Here is a 20,903-nt window from a genome sequence, read left to right on the forward strand (position 1 = left end):
TGACAAATGTTCAATTTGCTCACTTTGAAGTACTCCCTCCGTTCCGAAATGTAAGGCGTTTTTTGATGATAGTCAAAAAACGACTATCATAAAATGTCTTATATTTTGGGACGGAGGGATTATACATACATTTTTAACTTATTTTGTTCATATCCATGTACGCCTGTGCCACATGATCTTCTGGTACTCCCTCTGCTTTAGTGATCTAAAAGGTCTTATATTAGTTTCAAGAGGGAGTACATACATTTGCTCACTTTGTCGTATTTTCCTGGAGTAGTTCAACTCCGCTACTGGTTCCCACTTCTCAACAATGCTGTCCGGACCCCAATTGCTGGTATGCAGAGCACATTCTGTTGGACTTATCCTGCTGCTGATAACGGTCAAACACAGATAAGAGAACACGGAAGATGCTGGATGGGATAGCCCATTGCTCTACTCTCTGTCTTTGGGCACAATTAGGTTCAGATGTTACTATGTGACCAGCTTACCATGGTCATACCAACCTTTTATATCTTCTGTCTTGTTTTTGTACAAGTTCGTTTTCAAAGAAGAAACTCTCTTTCGTTTGGGGAGAAACCTTCTCTGCTTCGTTTGGTAAAAGCATAATATGGTTTCCAGTTTCCCGTTGGCTCTAACCTCTGAGGGCATTTTTAACCGATCCCCTAAAAAGCTATAAAAGAGTAAAAATTCGATTTTACTCCTTTTCGATGCACCTAGCTGATCCCCTATTCTGCCTAGTGAAGTAAAAAATTTACTCCAACTCCCAAAATCCCCCTAACGGTGAGTGACAGCCTCCACCATTTCCCTCCATTTTCCCCAAAACCCTCCCGCCCGCGCACGCTCCCGCCGCTCGCCATGGACGCCGACCTCGATGCCACCGCTGGCCTCGCCTCCCTCGCCTCGTCCTGCATCACGTACGCCCCCTCCGGCAAAGGCAAGCCTCCCCCCCCCCCGCAAGAGCGCCACCGCGCCCAAGCCGAAGAAGCCGACGGCCAACGAGCAGGCAAGGGAGTCGGCGAAGAGAAAGGGCCGGAGGCACGCAGCGGATGCGAGGGAGGAAGCCATCGCGGCGGCCACCATCGCCGCCGCCGCGCAGCAGGAGGCCACCAACGCCCGCGTCGCGCGGCAACGAGGGAGGCGCTGATATACCTAGGGTTAAACCCTGGCCAGCACGGCCTCGTCAACGTCGCCGTGGCCGCGGCCAGCACCGGCTCATCTGTGTTTCCTCGGATGGTGCTACCCGACTCGCCCCGCGCGTCGGTGACGCAGCCGATGCCCGGCTTCCACGTCTACCCGCAGGCCTACCCGCATGCCTCTCGACTCTCCGGGGAGTGCTCGCCCGAGGTGAGCGTGGTGGCGCCTTTCACACCCACACCCGCGGCCATCGACCTCAATGCCACAGCGGTGGCCGGTGGCTCGTCATCCGGAGGGGCGAGCAAATGCGCACGACAGATGCCAGTGGACGTGCTGCCGGGCGCACGCAACTTGTTCGACGGAATGTCGGCCTCCGGCGACGATGACTACATGCAGAACATCATCTTCAAGGGTGGTGCGCTGGCCTTAGGCGGTGCTGCCGGGGCTGGCTACGATCCCGAGGAGACACAAAGCCAGGATGGCCGAGTGCCGTTCACGTCGTCCACCTTTGATCAAGATCAGGTCGCCTTCATGCATGATCAGGTCGGCGTGGACCTGGACGGCTTCCCACTCGACCACGAGTTTCCGGATGACTACGGCCTCGAGGAAGAGGATGAGTTGGACATCCAAGGGGAGACTTTGTTCAAGGACGAGCTCGCCAACCAAGCCACCGGGGGGAAGCCGAAGCGCAAGAGCAGGCGGACGAAGGCGTACACGGCGGCCGAGGACAAACTTCTTTGTGAGGGTTGGAGGGACATTGGGCAAAACCCCAAGACCGGCGCCGAACAAAAGGCATCAACCTTTTGGACTCGTGTCCATCGTGAGTTCCATGAGCGCAAGAAATTTCCGCCGTACCAAATGCATAGCACGCGCGGGTGGGTGTCCATCTCGAAGCATTGGAAGGTGATCCAACAAGAGTGTAACAACTTTTGTGCCACCCTTGAGAGCATCAAGGCACGATCTGTGAGCGGCATCGACATGCAAGACATGGTATGCTAGCAAGCACCCCTCTTTGTGTCATTTCGTTTATGCTTGCATGTCCATTTCCATTTGCCAATATGCTTGCATGCAATTCATTTGTAGGCATTCGAATCTTTGGAGGCATTCAAGGTCCAGCACGATGGCAAGTGCTTCAACCTCTCCCATTGTTGGAGGGTCATCAAAGACGAGGAGAAGTTCAAGGCGCAATATGCCGACCTCAAGTCGCGTGGGTGGAAGAAGGCTGTGGAGGAGGAAGACGGCGAGAAACCACGGCCGCGGGGGAAGACCATCTCCAAGAAGGAGGACAAGCAAGATTCGGCGTCGAACGCCTTGATCGCAAGCGTGGAGGGAATGATGACCAAGAAGGACTCGAGGGAGGAGGAGCGTCGGTGATACTAGGAAGAACAAATGAACGCCTTCATGGAGATCCAAAGAAGGAGGCTTGACATGGAGGCGGAGAAGCAAGCCAAGATGCTTGAGATGGAGGCGGAGAAGCAAGCCAAGATGTTAGAGATTGAGGCCGCCAACGCCAAGACCAAGGCGAAAGAAGTGGCTCTCGCGAGCATGATGACGGGGGTGGAGATCATGAAGGTGGATCTCAACACCGTGTCGCCAAGGAAGAGGCCGTGGTTCGACAAGATGCAGGCCAACATGCTCAAGTTTGACGGCTAGTGATCGATGGCGGCGAGCGCCATACTTTTTTGTATGCCGGCAAGTGTGCTGGCATGACCATGGCCGTGATGGCGTGGTCGAACTCTCCCGCCCTTTTTTGTGTGCTGGCATGTGTGTCGGCCGCTGGCAAGTGCGCCAGCTGAACTGCGTGCTGTTTTTTTGAAGCTGGCATTGTATGCCGGCGCTAGCATGGTGCCGGCATGAACTTCGGGCGATGACATGGTCGCTGGCATGATATGGCCGTGGGCCTTTTTTGAAATTTGCGTGCGGACATGAAATGGGTCGCGGCCGTTGGGCGCACTGCCGACCCAAATCTTAAAGAGGGTGGACGCCGAGCGAGCGGCCAACCCAAACAGACAAAAAGAGGACAAATCCGCCGTCCGTTTGGGTTAGCGCGTTGGAGTTGCTCTAAATCTCCTTATTTTCACTCATTCCCGTGGTGACCGAGTAAAACTGACGCCTCTTTCTTTCTCTCACCCCGCGCCGCCCTGTCTCCCGCTGCCGGAGCTGCTGCGCCCTGCCGCCGCCACCGATGACCATCCGGCCGGCCAGAGTGGATAGCCCGGACCCTTCCTTCACCCAGTCGGCCATCGCCGCCGGTGTTTCGCCGCTGAAAATTATCGATGCACCGCCACTCACGTCGAATTTGGGGATGAAAAAACCCACCACGTCCAAGCTCCTCCTCCAACCGCCCCAGTGGCCTCGCTGGTGGCCACTGCCTCTTCGGCAACGGCTCGTTGCCCTCCCACCGCACCCGCCAGAGCCAAACGAGCTCGAAGGCCGCCGACGGCGGCGACGACGCTCGCTGAGGCGGCCACGAAAAGGAAGATGAATATGAAGGAAATATGTCCTAGAGGCAATAATAAAGTTGTTATTTATATTTCCTCATATCATGACAAATGTTTATTATTCATGCTAGAATTGTATTAACCGGAAACTTAGTACATGTGTGAATACATAGACAAACAGAGTGTCCCTAGTATGCCTCTACTTGACTAGCTCGTTAATCAAAGATGGTTAAGTTTCCTAGCCATAGACATGTGTTGTCATTTGATCAACGGGATCACATCATTAGAGAATGATGTGATGGACACGACCCATTCGTTAGCTTAGCATTATGATCGTTGAGTTTTATTGCTATTGCTTTCTTCATGACTTATACATGTTCCTCTGACTATGAGATTATGCAACTCCCGAATACCGGAGGAACACCTTGTGTGCTATCAAACGTCACAACATAACTGGGTGATTATAAAAATGCTCTACAGGTGTCTCCGAGGGCGTTTGTTGGGTTGGCATAGATCGAGATTAGGATTTGTCACTCCATGTTTCGGAGAGGTATCTCTGGGCCCTCTCGGTAATGCACATCACTATAAGCCTTGCAAGCAATGTGACTAATGAGTTAGTTGCGGGATGATGCATTACGGAACGAGTAAAGAGACTTGCCGGTAACGAGATTGAACTAGGTATTGAGATACCAACGATCGAATCTCGGGCAAGTAACACACCGATGACAAAGGGAACAACGTATGTTGTTATGCGGTTTGACCGATAAAGATCTTCGTAGAATATGTAGGAGCCAATATGAGCATCCAGGTTCCGCTATTGGTTATTGACCGGAGATGTGTCTCGGTCATGTCTACATAGTTCTCAAACCCGTAGGGTCCGCACGCTTAACGTTCGATGATGATTTGTATTATGAGTTTATGTGATTTGATGACCGAAGTTTGTTCGGAGTCCCGGATGAGATCATGGACATGAAGAGGAATCTTGAAATGGTCAAGAGATAAAGATTGATATATTGGAAGGCTATATTTGGACATCGAAAAGGTTCTGAGTGGTTCGGGTATTTTTCGGAGTACCGGAGAGTTACGGGAATTCGCCGGGGGGAGTCATTGGGCCTTAATGGGCCTTAGTGGGAGAGAGGAGGAGGTGGCCAAGGTGGGGGCGCGTCCCCCAAGCCCAATCCGAATTGGGAGGGGGGCCGGCCCCCCTTTCCTTCTCTCCCTCTCCCTTTTCCTTCTTCTCCTACTCCAACTAGGGAAAGGGGGAATCCTACTCCCACCGGGAGTAGGACTCCCCCCTTGGGCGCGCCATGAGAGGGCCGGTCCTCCCCTCCTCCACTCCTTTATATACGGGGGAAGGGGCACCCCATAGACACACAAGTTGATCTTAGCCGTGTGCGGTGCCCCCCTCCACAGATTTCCACCTCGGTCATATCGTTGTAGTGCTTAGGCAAAGCCCTTCGTCGGTAACTTCATCATCACCGTCATCACGCTGTCGTGCTGACAAAACTCTCCCTCAGCCTCAGCTGGATCAAGAGTTCGAGGGACGTCACCGAGCTTAACGTCTGCAGATCGCGGAGGTGCCGTGCGTTCGGTACTTGATCGGTTGGATCGCGAAGACGTTCGACTACATCAACCGCGTTACTTAACGCTTCCGCTTTCGGTCTACGAGGGTACGTGGACACATTCTCCCGCTCGTTGCTATGCATCACATAGATAGATCTTGCGTGATTGTAGGTAAATTTTTTGAAATACTGCGTTCCCCAACAGTGGCATCCGAGCCAGGTCTATGTGTAGATGTTATATGCACGAGTAGAACACAAAGAGTTGTGGGCGATAATAGTCATACTGCTTACCAACATGTCATACTTTGATTCAGCGGTATTGTTGGATGAAGCGGCCCGGACCGACATTACATGTACGCTTACGCGAGACTGGTTCTACCGACGTGCTTTGCACATAGGTGGCTGGCGGGTCTCAGCTTCTACAAATTTAGTTGAATCGAGTGTGGCTACGCCCAGTCCTTGTTGAAGGTTAAAACAACACACTTGACGAAAAATCGTTGTGGTTTTGATGTGTAGGTAAGAACGGTTCTTGCTCAGCCCATAGCAGCCACGTAAAACTTGCAACAACAAAGTAGATGACGTCTAACTTGTTTTTGCAAGGCATGTTGTGATGTGATATGGTCAAGACGTGATGAGATATAAATTGTTGTATGAGATGATCATGTTTTGTTAAAGTTATCAGCAACTGGCAGGAGCCTTATGGTTGTCTCTTTATTGCAAGAGCCATATAATTGCTTTACTTTATCGCTATGCGATAGCAATAGCTGCAAAAGCGATAGTTGGCGAGACGACCATGTGACGACACGTTGATAGAGATCAAGATGATGGAGATCGTGGTGTGATGCCGGTGACGATGGAGATCATGACGATACTTTGAGATGGAGATCAAAGGCACAAGATGATGATGGCCATATCATGTCACATATTTTGATTGCATGTGATGTTTATCTTTTATACATCTTATTTTGCTTAGTACGGCGGTAGCATTATAAGATGATCCCTCACTAAATTTCAAGGTACAAGTGTTCTCCTTGAGTATGCACCGTTGCGACAGTTCTTCGTGCTGAGACACCACGTGATGATCGGGTGTGATAAGCTCTACGTTCACATACAACGGGTGCAAGCCAGTTTTGCACATGCAGAATACTCGGGTTAAACTTGATGAGCCTAGCATATGCAGATATGTCCTCGGAACACTGAGACCGAAAGGTCGAGCGTGAATCATATAGTAGATATGATCAACATAGTGATGTTCACCATTGAAAACTACTCCATCTCACGTGATGATTGGACATGGTTTAGTTGATATGGATCACATGATCATTTAGATGACTAGAGGGATGTCTATCTAAGTGGGAGTTCTTAAGTAATATGATTAATTGAACTTTAATTTATCATGAACTTAGTCCTGATAATATTTGCATAACTATGTTGTAGATCAATAGCTCGTGATGTAGCTCCCCGTTTATTTTTTGATATGTTCCTAGAGAAAAATAAGTTGAAAGATGATAGTAGCAATGATGCGAACTTGGTCCGTGATATGAGGATTATCCTCATTGCTGCATAGAAAAATTATGTCCTTGATGCACCGCTAGGTGACGGACCTATTGCAGGAGCAGATGCAGATGTTATGAACGTTTGGCAAGCTCGGTATGATGACTACTTGATAGTTTAGTGCACCATGCTTAACGGCTTAGAACTGGGACTTCAAAAATGTTTTGAAATGCCATGGAGCATATGAGATGTTCCAAGAGTTGAAATTGGTATTTCAGACTCATGCCCGAGTCGAGAGGTATGAGACCTCTGACAAGTATTTTTTGCCTACAAGATGCAGGAGAATAGCTCGACCAATGAGCATGTGCTCAGAATGTCTGAGTACTACAATCACTTGAATGAAGTGGGAGTTAATCTTCCAGATAAGATAGTGATTGACAGAGTTCTCTAGTCACTATCACCAAGTTACTGGAACTTCGTGATGAACTATAATATGCAAGGGATGACGAAAACGATTCCTCGAGCTCTTCGCGATGCTAAAATCGGCAAAGGTAGAAATCAAGAGAGCATCAAGTGTTGATGGTTGACAAGACCACTAGTTTCAAGTAAAAAGGGCAAGGGAAAGAAAGGGAACTTCAAGAAGAATGACAAGCAAGTTGCCACTCCTGTGAAGAAACCCAAAGCTAAACCCAAGCCTGAAATTGAGTGCTTCTACTGCAAAGGAAATGGTCACTGGAAGTGGAACTGCCCTAGATACTTGGCGGATAAGAAGGATGGCAAAGTAAACAAAGGTATATTTGATATACATGTTATTGATGTGTACTTTACTAGTGTTTATAGCAACCCCTCGGCATTTGATACTTGTTTAGTTGCTAAAAGTAGTAACTCGAAACGAGAGTGGCAAAAATAAACAGAGACTAGTTAAGGGCAAGGTGATGATGTGTGTTGGAAGTGATTCCAAGGTTGATAAGATCACCATCGCACACTCCCTATACCTTCGGGATTAGTGTTGAACCTAAAAGAAATGTTATTTGGTGTTTCCGTTGAGCATAATATGATTGGATCATGTTTATTGCAATACGGTTATTCATTTAAGTCAAAGAATAATTGTTATTCTGTTTACATGAATAAAACCTTCTGTGGTCATACACCCAAGGTAAATGGTTTAATGAATCTCGATCGTAGTGATACACATATTTATTGATGCCAAAAGGTGCAAAGTTGATAATGATAGTGCAACATATTTGTGGCACTGCCGTTTAGGTCATATTGGTGTAAAGCGCATGAAGAAACTCCATGCTGATGGGCTTTTGGAATCACTTGATTATGAATCACTTGATGCTTGCGAACCATGCCTCAAGGGCAAGATGACTAAGACTCCGTTCTCCGGAACAATGGAGCGAGCAACTGACTTATTGGAAATAATACATACTGATGTATGCAATCCGACGAGTGATACGTCTCCAACGTATCTACAATTTATGAAGTATTCATGCTATTATATTATCCATCTTGGATGTTTAATGGGCTTTACTATGCACTATTATATTATTTTTGGGACTAACCTACTAACCCAAAGCCCAGTGTCAGTTTCTGTTTTTTCCCTTGTTTCAGTGTTTCACAGAAAAGGAATATCAAACGGAGTCCAAACGGAATGAAACCTATGGGAGCGTGATTTTTGGAACGAACGTGATCCACGAGACTTGGAGTTGAAGTCAGGGAAGCTTCGAGGTGGCCACGAGGCAGGGAGGCGCGCCTGCCCCCCTGGGCGCGCCCCCCACCCTCATGGGCCCCTCGTGGCTCCCTTGACCGACTTCTTTCGCCTATATATGTCCACATACCCTAAAAACATCAGAGAACAGAATAGATCGGGAGTTCCGCCGCCGCAAGCCTCTATAGCCACCAAAAATCAATCGGGACCCTGTTCCGGCACCCTGCCGGAGGGGGGATCCCTCACCGGTGGCCATTTTCATCATCCCGCAAGCCTCTATAGCCACCAAAAATCAATCGGGACCCTGTTCCGGCACCCTGCCGGAGGGGGGATCCCTCACCGGTGGCCATTTTCATCATCCCGGCAATCTCCATGACGAGGAGGGAGTAGTTCACCCTCGGGGCTGAGGGTATGTACCAGTAGCTATGTGTTTGATCTCTCTCTCTCGTGTTCTTGAGGTGATACGATCTTGATGTATCGCGAGCTTTGCTATTATAGTTGGATCTTATGATGTTTCTCCCCCTCTACTCTCTTGTAATGGATTGCGTTTTCCCTTTGAAGTTATCTTATCGGATTGAGTCTTAAGGATTTGAGAACACTTGATGTATGTCTTGCGTGGGATGCCCGTGGTGACAATGGGGTATTCTATTGATTCACTTGATGTATGTTTTGGTGATCAACTTGCGGGTTCCACCCATGAACCTATGCATAGGGGTTGGCACACGTTTTCGTCTTGACTCTCCGGTAGAAACTTTGGGGCACTCTTTGAAGTTCTTTGTGTTGGTTGAATAGATGAATCTGAGATTGTGTGATGCATATCGTATAATCATACCCACGGATACTTGAGGTGACATTGGAGTATCTAGGTGACATTAGGGTTTTGGTTGATTTGTATCTTAAGGTATTATTCTAGTACGAACTCTATGATAGATCGAACGGAAAGAATAGCTTCGTGTTATTTTACTATGAACTCTTGAATAGATCGATCCGTAAGAATAACTTTGAGGTGGTTTCGTACCCTACCATAATCTCTTCGTTTGTTCTCCGCTATTAGTGACTTTGGAGTGACTCTTTGTTGCATGTTGAGGGATAGTTATATGATCCAATTATGTTATTATTGTTGAGAGAACTTGCACTAGTGAAAGTATGAACCCTAGGCCTTGTTTCCTTGCATTGCAATACCGTTTGTGCTCACTTTTATCATTAGTTACCTTGCTGTTTTTATATTTCAGGTTACAAAAACCTATATCTACCATCCATATTGCACTTGTATCACCATCTCTTTGCCGAACTAGTGCACCTATACAATTTACCATTGTATTGGGTGTGTTGGGGACACTAGAGACTCTTTGTTATTTGGTTGCAGGGTTGTTTGAGAGAGACCATCTTCATCCTACACCTCCCACGGATTGATAAACCTTAGGTCATCCACTTGAGGGAAATTTGCTACTGTCCTACAAACCTCTGCACTTGGAGGCCCAACAACATCTACAAGGAGAAGGTTGCGTAGTAGACATCAATGAGTGTTGAGGCTCGCGGCGGGTATCGTTATTTTCTGACCTTCACAGATGATTTGAGCAGATATGGGTATATCTACTTGATGAAACATAAGTCTGAAACATTTGAAAAGTTCAAAGAATTTCAGAGTGAAGTGGAAAATCATCGTAACAAGAAAATAAAGTTTCTACGATCTGATCGCGGAGACGAATATTTGAGTTACAAGTTTGGTCTTCATTTGAAATGATGTGAAATAGTTTCGCAACTCACGCCACCTGGAACACCACAGCGTAATGGTGTGTGCGAATGTCGTAACCGCACTTTATTAGATATGGTGCGATCTATGATGTCTCTTACCGATTTACCACTATCATTTTGGGGTTATGCATTAGAGACAGCTGCATTCACGTTAAATAGGGCACCATCTAAATCCATTGAGATGACACCGTTTGGCAAAGAAACCTAAGCTGTCGTTTCTTAAAGTTTGGGCTGTGATGCTTATGTGAAAAAGCTTCAACCTGATAAGCTCGAACCCAAATCGGAGAAATGTTTCTTCATAGGATACCCAAAGGAAACTGTTGGGTACACCTTCTATCATAGATCCTAAGGCAAGATATTCATTGCTAGGAAATGGATCCTTTCTAGAGAAGGAGTTTCTCTCGAAAGAAGTGAGTGGGAGAAAAGTAGAACTTGATGAGGTAATTGTACCTTCTCCCTGATTGGAAAGTAGTTCATCACAGAAATCAATTCCAGTGATTCCTACACCAATCAGTGAGGAAGCTAATGATGATGATCATGAAACTTCAGATCAAGTTACTACCGAACCTCGTAGGTCAACCAGAGTAAGGTACCGCACCAGAGTGGTACAGTAATCCTGTTCTGGAGGTCATGTTACTTGACCATGACGAGTCTACGAACTATGAGGAAGCGGTGATGAGCCCAGATTCCACGAAATGGCTTGAGGCCATGAAATCTGAGATGAGATCCATGTATGAGAGCAAAGTGTGGACTTTGGTTGACTTGCCCGATGATCGGCAAGCCATAGAGAATAAATGGATCTTCAAGAGGAAGACGAATGCTGATAGTAGTGTTACTATCGACAAAGCTCGAATTGTCGAAAAAAATGTTTTCGACAAGTTCAAGGTGTTGAATACGATGAGATTTTCTCACTCGTATCGGTGCTTAAGTCTGCCCGAATCATGTTAGCAATTGCCGCATTTTATGAAATCTGGCAAATGGATGTCAAAACTACATTCCTTAATGGATTTTTTAAAAGAAGAGTTGTATACGATGCAACCAGAAGGTTTCGTTGATCCTAAAGGTACTAAAAAAGGGTGCAAAGCTCCAGCGATCCATCTATGGACTGGTGCAAGCATCTCGGAGTTGGAATATACGATTTGATGAGTTGATCAAAGCATATAGTTTTATACAGACTTGCGGTGAAGCCTGTATTTACAAGAAAGTGAGTGGGAGGACTACAACATTTCTGATAAGTATATGTGAATGACATACTGTTGATCGGAAATAATGTAGAAATTTCTGGAAAGCATAAAGGAGTTTTTGAAAGGAGTTTTTCAAAAGAAAGACCTCGGTGAAGCTGCTTACATATTGAGCATCAAGATCTATAGAGATAGATCAAGACGCTTGATAAGTTTTTTTCAATGAGTACATACCTTGACAAGATTTTGAAGTAGTTCAAAATGGAATAGTCAAAGAAGGAGTTCTTGCCTGTGTTGCAAGGTGTGAATTTGAGTAAGACTCAAAGCCCGACCACGGCAGAAGATAGAGAGAGAATGAAAGTCATTCCCTATGCCTCAGCCATAGGTTCTTTATAAAGTATGCTATGCTGTGTACCAGACCTACTGTGTACCTTGCCATGAGTTTGGTAAGGGGGTACGGAAGTGATCCAAGAATGGATCGCTGGACAGCGGTCAAAGTTATCCTTAGTTACCTAAGAAGACTAAGGAAATATTTCTCGGTTATGGAGGTGATAAAGAGTTTGTCGTAAAGAGTTACGTCGATGCAAGCGTTTACACCGATCCAGATGACTCTGAGTCTCAATCTGCATACATATTGAAAGTGGGAGCAATTAGCTAAAATAGCTCCATGCAGAGCATTGTAGACATAGAAAATTTGCAAAATACATACGGCTCTGAATGTGGTAGACCCGTTGACTAAACCTCTTTCACAAACAAAACATGATCACACCTTAGTACTCTTTGGGTGTTAATCACATGGCGATGTGAACTAGATTATTGACTCTAGTAAACCCTTTGGATATTGGTCACATGGCGATGTGAACTATAGAGTGTTAAATCACATGACGATGTGAACTATTGGTGTTAAATCACATGGCGATTGCTGTTTTTCTGAAGCTGGCATTGTATGCCGGCGCTGGCATGGTGCCGGCATGAACTTCAGGCGACGCCATGGCCGCTGGCATGATATGGCCGCGGGCCTTTTTTGAAATTTGAGCGCGGACATGAAATGGGTCGCGGCCGTTGGGCGCACTGCTGACCCAAATCCTAAAGAGGGCGGACGCGGAATGGGCGGCCAACCCAAACAGACAAAAAGAGGACAAATCCGCCGTCCGTTTGGGTCAGCGCGTTGGAGTTGCTCTAAATCTCCTTATTTTCACTCACTCCCGTGGTGGCCGAGTAAAACTGACGCCTCTTTCTTTCTCTCACCCCGCGCCGCCCTGTCTCCCGCCACCGGAGCTGCTGCACCCTACCACCGCCACCGATGACCATCCGGCCGGCCAGAATGGATAGCCCGGACCCTTCCTTCACCAGTCAGCCCTCGCCGCCGGTGTTTCGCCGCCGAAAATTATCGATGCACCGCCACTCACGTCGAATTTGGGGATGAAAAAAACCCACCACGTACAAACTCCTCCTCATACCGCCCTAGTGGCCTCGCTGGTGGCCACCGCCTCTTCGGCAACGACCCGCTGCCCTCCCACCGCACCCGCCAGAGCCAAACAAGCTCGAAGGCCGACAACGGCGGTGACGACGCTCGCCGAGGCGGCCACGAAAAGGAAGATGAAGATGAAGGAAATATGCCCTAGAGGCAATAATAAAGTTGTTATTTATATTTCCTTATGTCATGATAAATGTTTATTATTCATGTTAGAATTGTATTAACAGGAAACTTAGTACATGTGTGAATACATAGACAAACAGAGTGTCCCTAGTATGCCTCTACTTGACTAGCTCATTAATCAAAGATGGTTAAGTTTCCTAGCCATAGACATGTGTTGTCATTTGATCAACGGGATCACATCATTAGAGAATGATGTGATGGACAAGACCCATTCGTTAGCTTTAGCATTATGATCGTTGAGTTTTATTGCTATTGCTTTCTTCATGACTTATACATGTTCCTCTGACTATGAGATTATGCAACTCCCGGATACCGGAGGAACACCTTGTGTGCTATCAAACGTCACAACGTAACTGGGTGATTATAAAGATGCTCTACAGGTGTCTCCGAGGGTGTTTGTTGGGTTGGCATAGATCGATATTAGGATTTGTCACTCCGTGTTTCGGAGAGGTATCTTTGGGCCCTCTCGGTAATGCACATCACTATAAGCCTTGCAAGCAATGTGACTAATGAGTTAGTTGCGGGATGATACATCAGAACGAGTAAAGAGACTTGCCGGTAACGAGATTGAACTAGGTATTGAGATAACAACGATCTAATCTCGGGCAAGTAACATACCGATGACAAAGGGAACAACGTATGTTGTTATGCGGTTTGACCGATAAAGATCTTCGTAGAATATGTAGGAGCCAATATGAGCATCCAGGTTCCGCTATTGGTTATTGACCGGAGATGAGTCTCGGTCATGTCTACATAGTTCTCGAACCCGTAGGGTCCGCACGCTTAACGTTCGATGACGATTTGTATTATGAGTTTATGTGATTTGATGACTGAAGTATGTTCTGAGTCCCGGATGAGATCACGGACATGACGAGGAGTCTTGAAATTGTCGAGACGTAAAGATCGATATATTGGAAGGCTATATTCGGACATCGGAAAGGTTCTGAGTGGTTCGGGTATTTTTCGGAGTACCGGAGAGTTACGGGAATTCGCCGGGGGGAGTCATTGGGCCTTAATGGGCCTTAGTGGGAGAGAGGAGGAGGCGGCCAAGGTGGGGGCGCCCCCCAAGTCCAATCTGAATTGGGAGGGGGGCCGGCCCCCCTTTCCTTCTCTCCCTCTCCCTCTTCCTTCTTCTCCTACTCCAACTAGGGAAAGGGGGAATCCTACTCCCACCGGGAGTAGGACTCCCCCCTTGGGCGCGCCTTGAGAGGGCCGGCCCTCCCCTCCTCCACTCCTTTATATACGGGGGATGGGGGCACCCCATAGACACACAAGTTTATCTTACCCGTGTGCGGTGCCCCCCTCCATAGATTTCCACCTCGGTCATATCGTTGTAGTGCTTAGGCGAAGCCCTGCGTCGGTAACTTCATCATCACCGTCATCACGCCGTCGTGCTGACGAAACTCTCCCTCGGCCTCAGCTGGATCAAGAGTTCGAGGGACGTCACCGAGCTGAACGTGTGCAGATCGCGGAGGTGCCGTGCGTTCGGTACTTGATCGGTTGGATCGCGAAGACGTTCGACTACATCAATCGCATTACTTAACGCTTCCGTTTTCGGTCTACGAGGGTACGTGGACACACTCTCCTGCTCATTGCTATGCATCACATAGATAGATCTTGCGTGATCGTAGGTAATTTTTTTGAAATACTGCGTTCCCCAACATAAGAAGGCCAAGGGGTCGCCTCGTCCTAGGCCGGCGCCTCGTGTAGCTACTCCGGCGCTCCCTACGGCCATTGCTCCGGCGCGGGCGGCGGCCACAGCCTGCAACAAGTATCGCGGCCGCCAAATGCTCGATGAAATGCCTACAAGGTAAAAACAAAAACCTCGCGTGTTGTTGGTATCCGATAGTGATTGTTGGTGGCCGGTAGTGATTGTTGGTAGTGTTTGCTTTGTTCATTGTAGTGTGGAGATGAACACGGCTGAATTCCTTGCCTCCTTGGAGTCCTCGGCCGCTGTTTGACTTGGTGAGCATAACTACGACTAGTTTTGAATCATTCGGAGGCCATCGCAAGACGGTTATGATGGTTATGCTATGCATATTTTAATTTGAATATTTTTAAGATATGTATTGTGTAGTGTTTGAAGTTCGTGCGACTAGAACACAAAATTGACATAATTTTATTTTTACTCCACTATTTATAGGGTATCGGCTAGGTGCGGCCAAAGTAAAAATTTACTTCACTAACTTTACTTCGTCAGATACTACACTAGCTTTTAGGGAATCCACCCGAAAAAAAGAAGAACTTTTAGAGGACAGTTAGAAATGCCCTAACGTCTTTCGATAATTTCACTTCAGTCAGTGGTTCTACGGTTTCAGCACCCACAGACATGATGGCGTGTTTTAGGTGTACAACGCAACGTTTGGGAACGGCGCGCCAGCCGAACGCTCGGCCGGTCACGCGTCCACGCGGTCAAAGGGCCCGCACGTAGACATCCCTTCTATTCTTCTCCTTCCTTCTTTTCTCTTCTTCCTCCGTCACTCCTTCTCTGCTTCTTTCTAAGGCCCCCGTCATGGTCGCACGGCTTCAGGAGCTTGAGGACCATGCCATGGCGTGCCCTAGGAGCCATGGCGGATCTGCGATGGCGGTGGGCGTGAGTGTGCGGAGGCGCTCTGATCTCCGATGAGGGAAATACGACGAGGGTCGTCGTCGCTCGCCGCAACTTTTCCTCTCTGACACGCGGCCGCTGCTCCCTTTTTTCTGATTGACGATGCGGGAGAAGAAGGAAGCCCAGAGGAAGAAGGAGGGGATGACGCGGGGGGAGAGGAGGCGGCTGAATCGTGCGGCCTGGGACTCACGCATCATGGGGCTGTGGTGCGACCGGCCCAAATTTGAGCCGGCACACCGGCGCCTAGCGGTGGCCATAGCGGAATAACCGAGCCGATTTCGAATTATCGGTCACTTTATTATATATATTTCTTATTATTTACAAATAATACTAATTTGTACAGATTACAAACAAACATCAAGAGGCCTGCTAAGCTACAACCGGACGCTGCTAGGGCCGATCACACGGCGCCCATTAGGAGCACCGCAGCGAGCGCAGGGACGCCGGTGTGTCCATGGACGCGGCGTCAAACATGCAACAGCGGTCGGCGGCCTCGATTCCGTAGTCCATGAGCGGGCGGCGCTCCAGCTCGTCGTCGTGCCGGCGCGCGCACTCCGGGACCTCGAGCTCCCCCTTGTCTATGTGCGCCCACAGGTATTCGAGCCTGCTCATGTACCTCAGCTTCTCGTACAACCTGCAGGTTCAAAGATTTAATTTCCAGCGGACAGCACCAATGCCAAACACCGAATCGGGTCACGGCTGATCAGCCGCACCGCACATACCCGGAGCTGAAGAGGAAACGGCCGAAGGTTGCGAAGAAGAGCCGGGCCTGGATGCCGGGGTGCACGAAGTACACGGCGCGCAGCCTCTCCCTGGCCGCGGCCGGCATGCACTCGTACGCCGCGCGGATGGCGCCCAGGCCGGGGAAGTTGTCGCCGCGGTCGACGAGCGAGTGCATGTACACCACCACGAAGTCCCGCTCCCCGACCTCCGGGAGCACCCGCTTCCGCAGGTGCGCCTTCAGCGCCTCCTCCGCCCGCCCGCCCAGCGCGCGCGCTGCATCACGCAGAGACAGAGACCTGTCAGTCGCCTTTTGCGCGAACATATCCGACCCGAGACCAGATCGCTATGGCCTATGGGTTAACTAAATCTTACCGGGGAAGTACTTGCCGACGATCCTGACGACGGCGCGGCCCCCTTTGTCGCCGCCCTGCACGGTGATCGCCCGGCTGCGGTCCAGCAGCAGCTCCGGCTCGGTCGTCACGTCCTTGGCAACGGTACCCACCATGATGTGTGTTTTGTCTTGTGTGTGCGCGCGCGTCTGACTGAAGAGCTCGCCAGCTCGGAGCAGAGAGGTGAGCGTTTAAATGGCGATCGATGCGAGTGGGCTGACGCAGGACGGTGGCATGGCGCGGCGCGGCGCGTGGGGGTGCGGTGGGCTGGTTTCCTGGGCCGTTGGGGGATGGGCGCGAGCGGTGGTGGACGAGGCGATGCGGGATCCCGGGAGGATATCCGGGGAATATTTTTGTTGGGGGATGGAGTGGAGTGGATAGGCGCCGCCCTGGGGAGTTCCCGGCGTTTCTGTGTGCCGGTCTTAAATGAAATCGGGATTGAATTTGGCTGTTTTGCCTTTGTTGGAGTAACTGTACGCAGGGTACTTTCCTCATTTCTCTTGACGGTTAGTTTGAGATATCAACATAACGAAGATAATATTACATCAATATATTACTTAAAAAATGGGTGTAGGGTCCCAAGCACGGATGAGACGCAGCCGCCGCCTCCCTCTTCAAGAAAGAACTCCGGGTTCCTGTGTCTCACGCCGGTCCGCCTTATCTTTGGTGGCCTTAGGGCTATAAAGGCGCGGTGGACCTCAACCCTTGCTGACGAAAGGGTTCTTGCTTCGTTTTTTTGGTGGTTTTGTAATTTTTTTTAGGGTTTGTATCCTACTCTGGAAAACGAGCGGTCTCGGCTCCCTGAAGATAGAATAAGGTTCTCCCCGCGTACCCTCCCTCTCCCCCGCGGTTTCGGTGATGCGTCTAGCGCCATCGAAGGGCGTGTGGAGGTGTGTCCCTAGCGGATCTCGCGGGATTCAGTCGGTGCTGGTCTTCGGTGGATCCGCTTGGATCATGCCTTGTTCGTGTGTCTACAGGTTGGATCCTTTCAATCTATATTTCTCTTCATCAGCGACAGTTGTTGTTCTGGTGTGTTGGTCCAGTGCGGTCTTAGCACGATGACTTCCAGACTGTATACTATAAAAAGTTTGGTCCGTGTCGTGATTTTGTCACGGTAGATGTCCTCGTGAAAGGACTTAGTCATGAGGCCATCGCCGCTAGGTGATTGCTTGAATGGAGTTGATGTTGATCGGAATCGAGAGATAAGGGTTTACCCAAGTTTGGCTCCTCACGGTGGAGGTAAAAGCCTACGTCCTGCTTTGTGTTTATTGATGATGATGATCTCGATTACAAGGATGCGACTTGGCTAACCTAGTACTCGAGAGCTTGTAACTTAGTCCTTCTCCCTCAAGGGCTCCCCTCTATACATAGGTGGAGGCCCGGCCTTACAATAGAGTCCGGGTCGTATTATGACCCGTGACCTAGTATGTGTCCTATTAGCCTTGTTCCCTAAGTAAGGAAGCTTCAGGTGGCGACTCGTACTTTTGGGCTTCGAGCCGCCGTCTTCAAGTACTAGCTGTTGAGTCGGCCCACTCTACAAGCCGCCCTGCAGGCCTTGAGGTCTTGAACGTCACAGCCCATCTTGAGTCTTGCTTATTAAGTCGCCACTGAGGTAACCCGACCCAGTTAGGCGGGTCATATCGTGGGCATATATCCCCAATAGTCTGCCTCCGGTGAGGAAGGGGTGATGACAGCGGCACGCCTTCGGCTCGTTCCAGTACTTGTAGTCGTTGCTAGGTGGTCTACGGCATGGATTTAATTTTTATTATTTGTTTGTTCTTTGTATTGCTATGACATGATGAACAGATCGGAAATTTTCTCGCAATATATATATATATATATATATATATATATATAAACATACCAAACGCCTACAAGTACTCACGCCCTCCGGCGATGGTAAGATCGCCCAAAAAATGGGGATAGGGTGGAAAGGAAATTATTCCTACACCGCGCCGCCGCCTCGCCATCCCATACCAAACACGAAGACTCCCTAAAAAAACCTAAAACAAATTGCCCACGTAAGTGCACACCGGATCAGGATATGAGACCAAGCTCGCCCCGTCCAGGACAATGCACCAACGCCTTCTTCTCCGATGGCGTAGCGAGGTCGGGCTACCAATGAGGATCGACGCATTGGATCCTCCGGCCAAACCGACGCCATCACCGAGCCTGCTTGACGAAGACTTCCATTCGATCCTTCATCTGCTTTGTCATCCACAACAGCCCTCAAATACCTCCATAGCATGCCGCCCTAGACCAGGACCTCCCGGCCGCGGTCGGCGTCGCGTGTGCTTTGCTAGTGTCGGCAGCGAGATGGGTGGGCGACAGGCGGTGGCTAGGGTTGTATGTCGCTTGCCTCATCGCCTCCCTCACGAAAAAATAATTTCGTTAAAAAATCAAGATTATATCTTGAAAATTGGACTTATAAGTTTTTTTTCAAAATGTTCTTAGCATGATATGGCTTGTCAGGCTATATGAACATATTGTAATAATATTTTGTGGTCATCACAAAAGAAGATTTTTTGGCCTTTCTCTAGGGTTTTGAGAACATATGGCGACTAAACTTTTCCTCAACCCTCTGCCGACTGTTGGAAATATGTCCTAGAGGCAATAATAAATTGGTTATTATTATATTTCCTTGTTCATGATAATCGTTTATTATCCATGCTAGAATTGTATTGATAGGAAACTCAGATACATGTGTGGATACATAGACAACACCATGTCCCTGGTAAGCCTCTAGTTGACTAGCTCGTTGATCAATAGATGGTTACGGTTTCCTGACCATGGACATTGGATGTCGTTGATAACGGGATCACATCATTAGGAGAATGATGTGATGGACAAGACCCAATCCTAAGCCAAGCACAAGATCGTGTAGTTCATTTGCTCAGAGCTTTTCTAATGTCAAGTATCATTTCCTTAGACCATGAGATTGTGCAACTCCCGGATACCGTAGGAATGCTTTGGGTGTACCAAACGTCACAACGTAACTGGGTGGCTATAAAGGTGCACTAAAGGTATCTCCGAAAGTGTCTGTTGGGTTGGCACGAATCGAGACTGGGATTTGTCACTCCGTGTAAACGGAGAGGTATCTCTGGGCCCACTCGGTAGGACATCATTATAATGTGCACAATGTGACCAAGGAGTTGATCACGGGATGATGTGTTACGGAACGAGTAAAGAGACTTGCCGGTAACGAGATTGAACAAGGTATCGGGATACCGACGATCGAATCTCGGGCAAGTAACATACCGATTGACAAAGGGAATTGTATACGGGATTGATTGAATCCTCAACATCGTGGTTCATCCGATGAGATCATCATGGAACATGTGGGAGCCAACATGGGTATCCAGATCCCGCTGTTGGTTATTGGCCGGAGAACGTCTCGGTCATGTCTGCATGGTTCCCGAACCCGTAGGGTCTACACACTTAAGGTTCGGTGATGCTAGGGTTATAGAGATATTAGTATGCGGTAACCCGAAAGTTGTTCGGAGTCCCGGATGAGATCCCGGACGTCACGAGGAGTTCCGGAATGGTCCGGAGGTAAAGATTTATATATGAGAAGTCTTATTTTGGTCGCCGGAAAAGTTTCGCACTTTATCGGTATTGTACCGGGAGTGCCGAAAGGGGTCCGGGGGTCCACCAAGGGGTCCACCAGCCCCGGGGAGGGCACATGGGCTGTGGGGGGTGCGCCTTGGCCTATATGGGCCAAGGGAACCAGCCCCAAGAGGCCCATGCGCCAAGAGATAAGATAAACGGAGAGTCCTAAAGGGGGAAGGCACCTCCGAGGTGCCTTGGGGAGGAAGGACTCCTCCCTGGCCGCACCCTTCCTTGGAGGAAGGGCCAAGGCTGCGCCCCCCTCTCCCTTGGCCCTATATATGGTGGGGGGGAGGGAGGGCAGCAATATCCTAGCCCCTGGCGCCTCCCTCTCCCTCCCGTGACACCTCTCCCTCCCGTTAGTGCTTGGCGAAGCCCTACCGGGATCCCCGCTACTTCCACCACCACGCCGTCGTGCTGCTGGATCTCCATCAACCTCTCCTCCCCCCTTGCTGGATCAAGAAGGAGGAGACGTCGCTGCTCCGTACGTGTGTTGAACGCGGAGGTGCCGTCCGTTCGGCGCTAGGATCATCGGTGATTTGGATCACGACGAGTACGATTCCATCAACCCCGTTCTCTTGAACGCTTCCGCTCGCGATCTACAAGGGTATGTAGATGCACTCCCCTTCCCCTCGTTGC

At 49.0% G+C, this 20,903-nt stretch overlaps 1 protein-coding gene across 1 annotated transcript; it reads right to left on the reverse strand.

Moving 5' to 3' along the window:
* Positions 1 to 15,822: 15,822 nt before the first annotated feature.
* Positions 15,823 to 16,953, reverse strand: LOC123141630 (protein GDAP2 homolog). The gene is made up of 3 exons (XM_044560723.1): positions 16,642 to 16,953; positions 16,269 to 16,542; positions 15,823 to 16,180 (listed from the first exon to the last, which is right to left on the reverse strand). Exons 1-3 carry the CDS (start codon positions 16,772 to 16,774, stop codon positions 15,961 to 15,963), a joined length of 627 nt encoding a protein of 208 aa, XP_044416658.1. The 5' UTR covers positions 16,775 to 16,953; the 3' UTR covers positions 15,823 to 15,960.
* Positions 16,954 to 20,903: the final 3,950 nt, after the last annotated feature.

This window comes from Triticum aestivum, chromosome 6D (genome assembly GCF_018294505.1).
Source record: "Triticum aestivum cultivar Chinese Spring chromosome 6D, IWGSC CS RefSeq v2.1, whole genome shotgun sequence".
NCBI lineage: Eukaryota > Viridiplantae > Streptophyta > Magnoliopsida > Poales > Poaceae > Triticum > Triticum aestivum.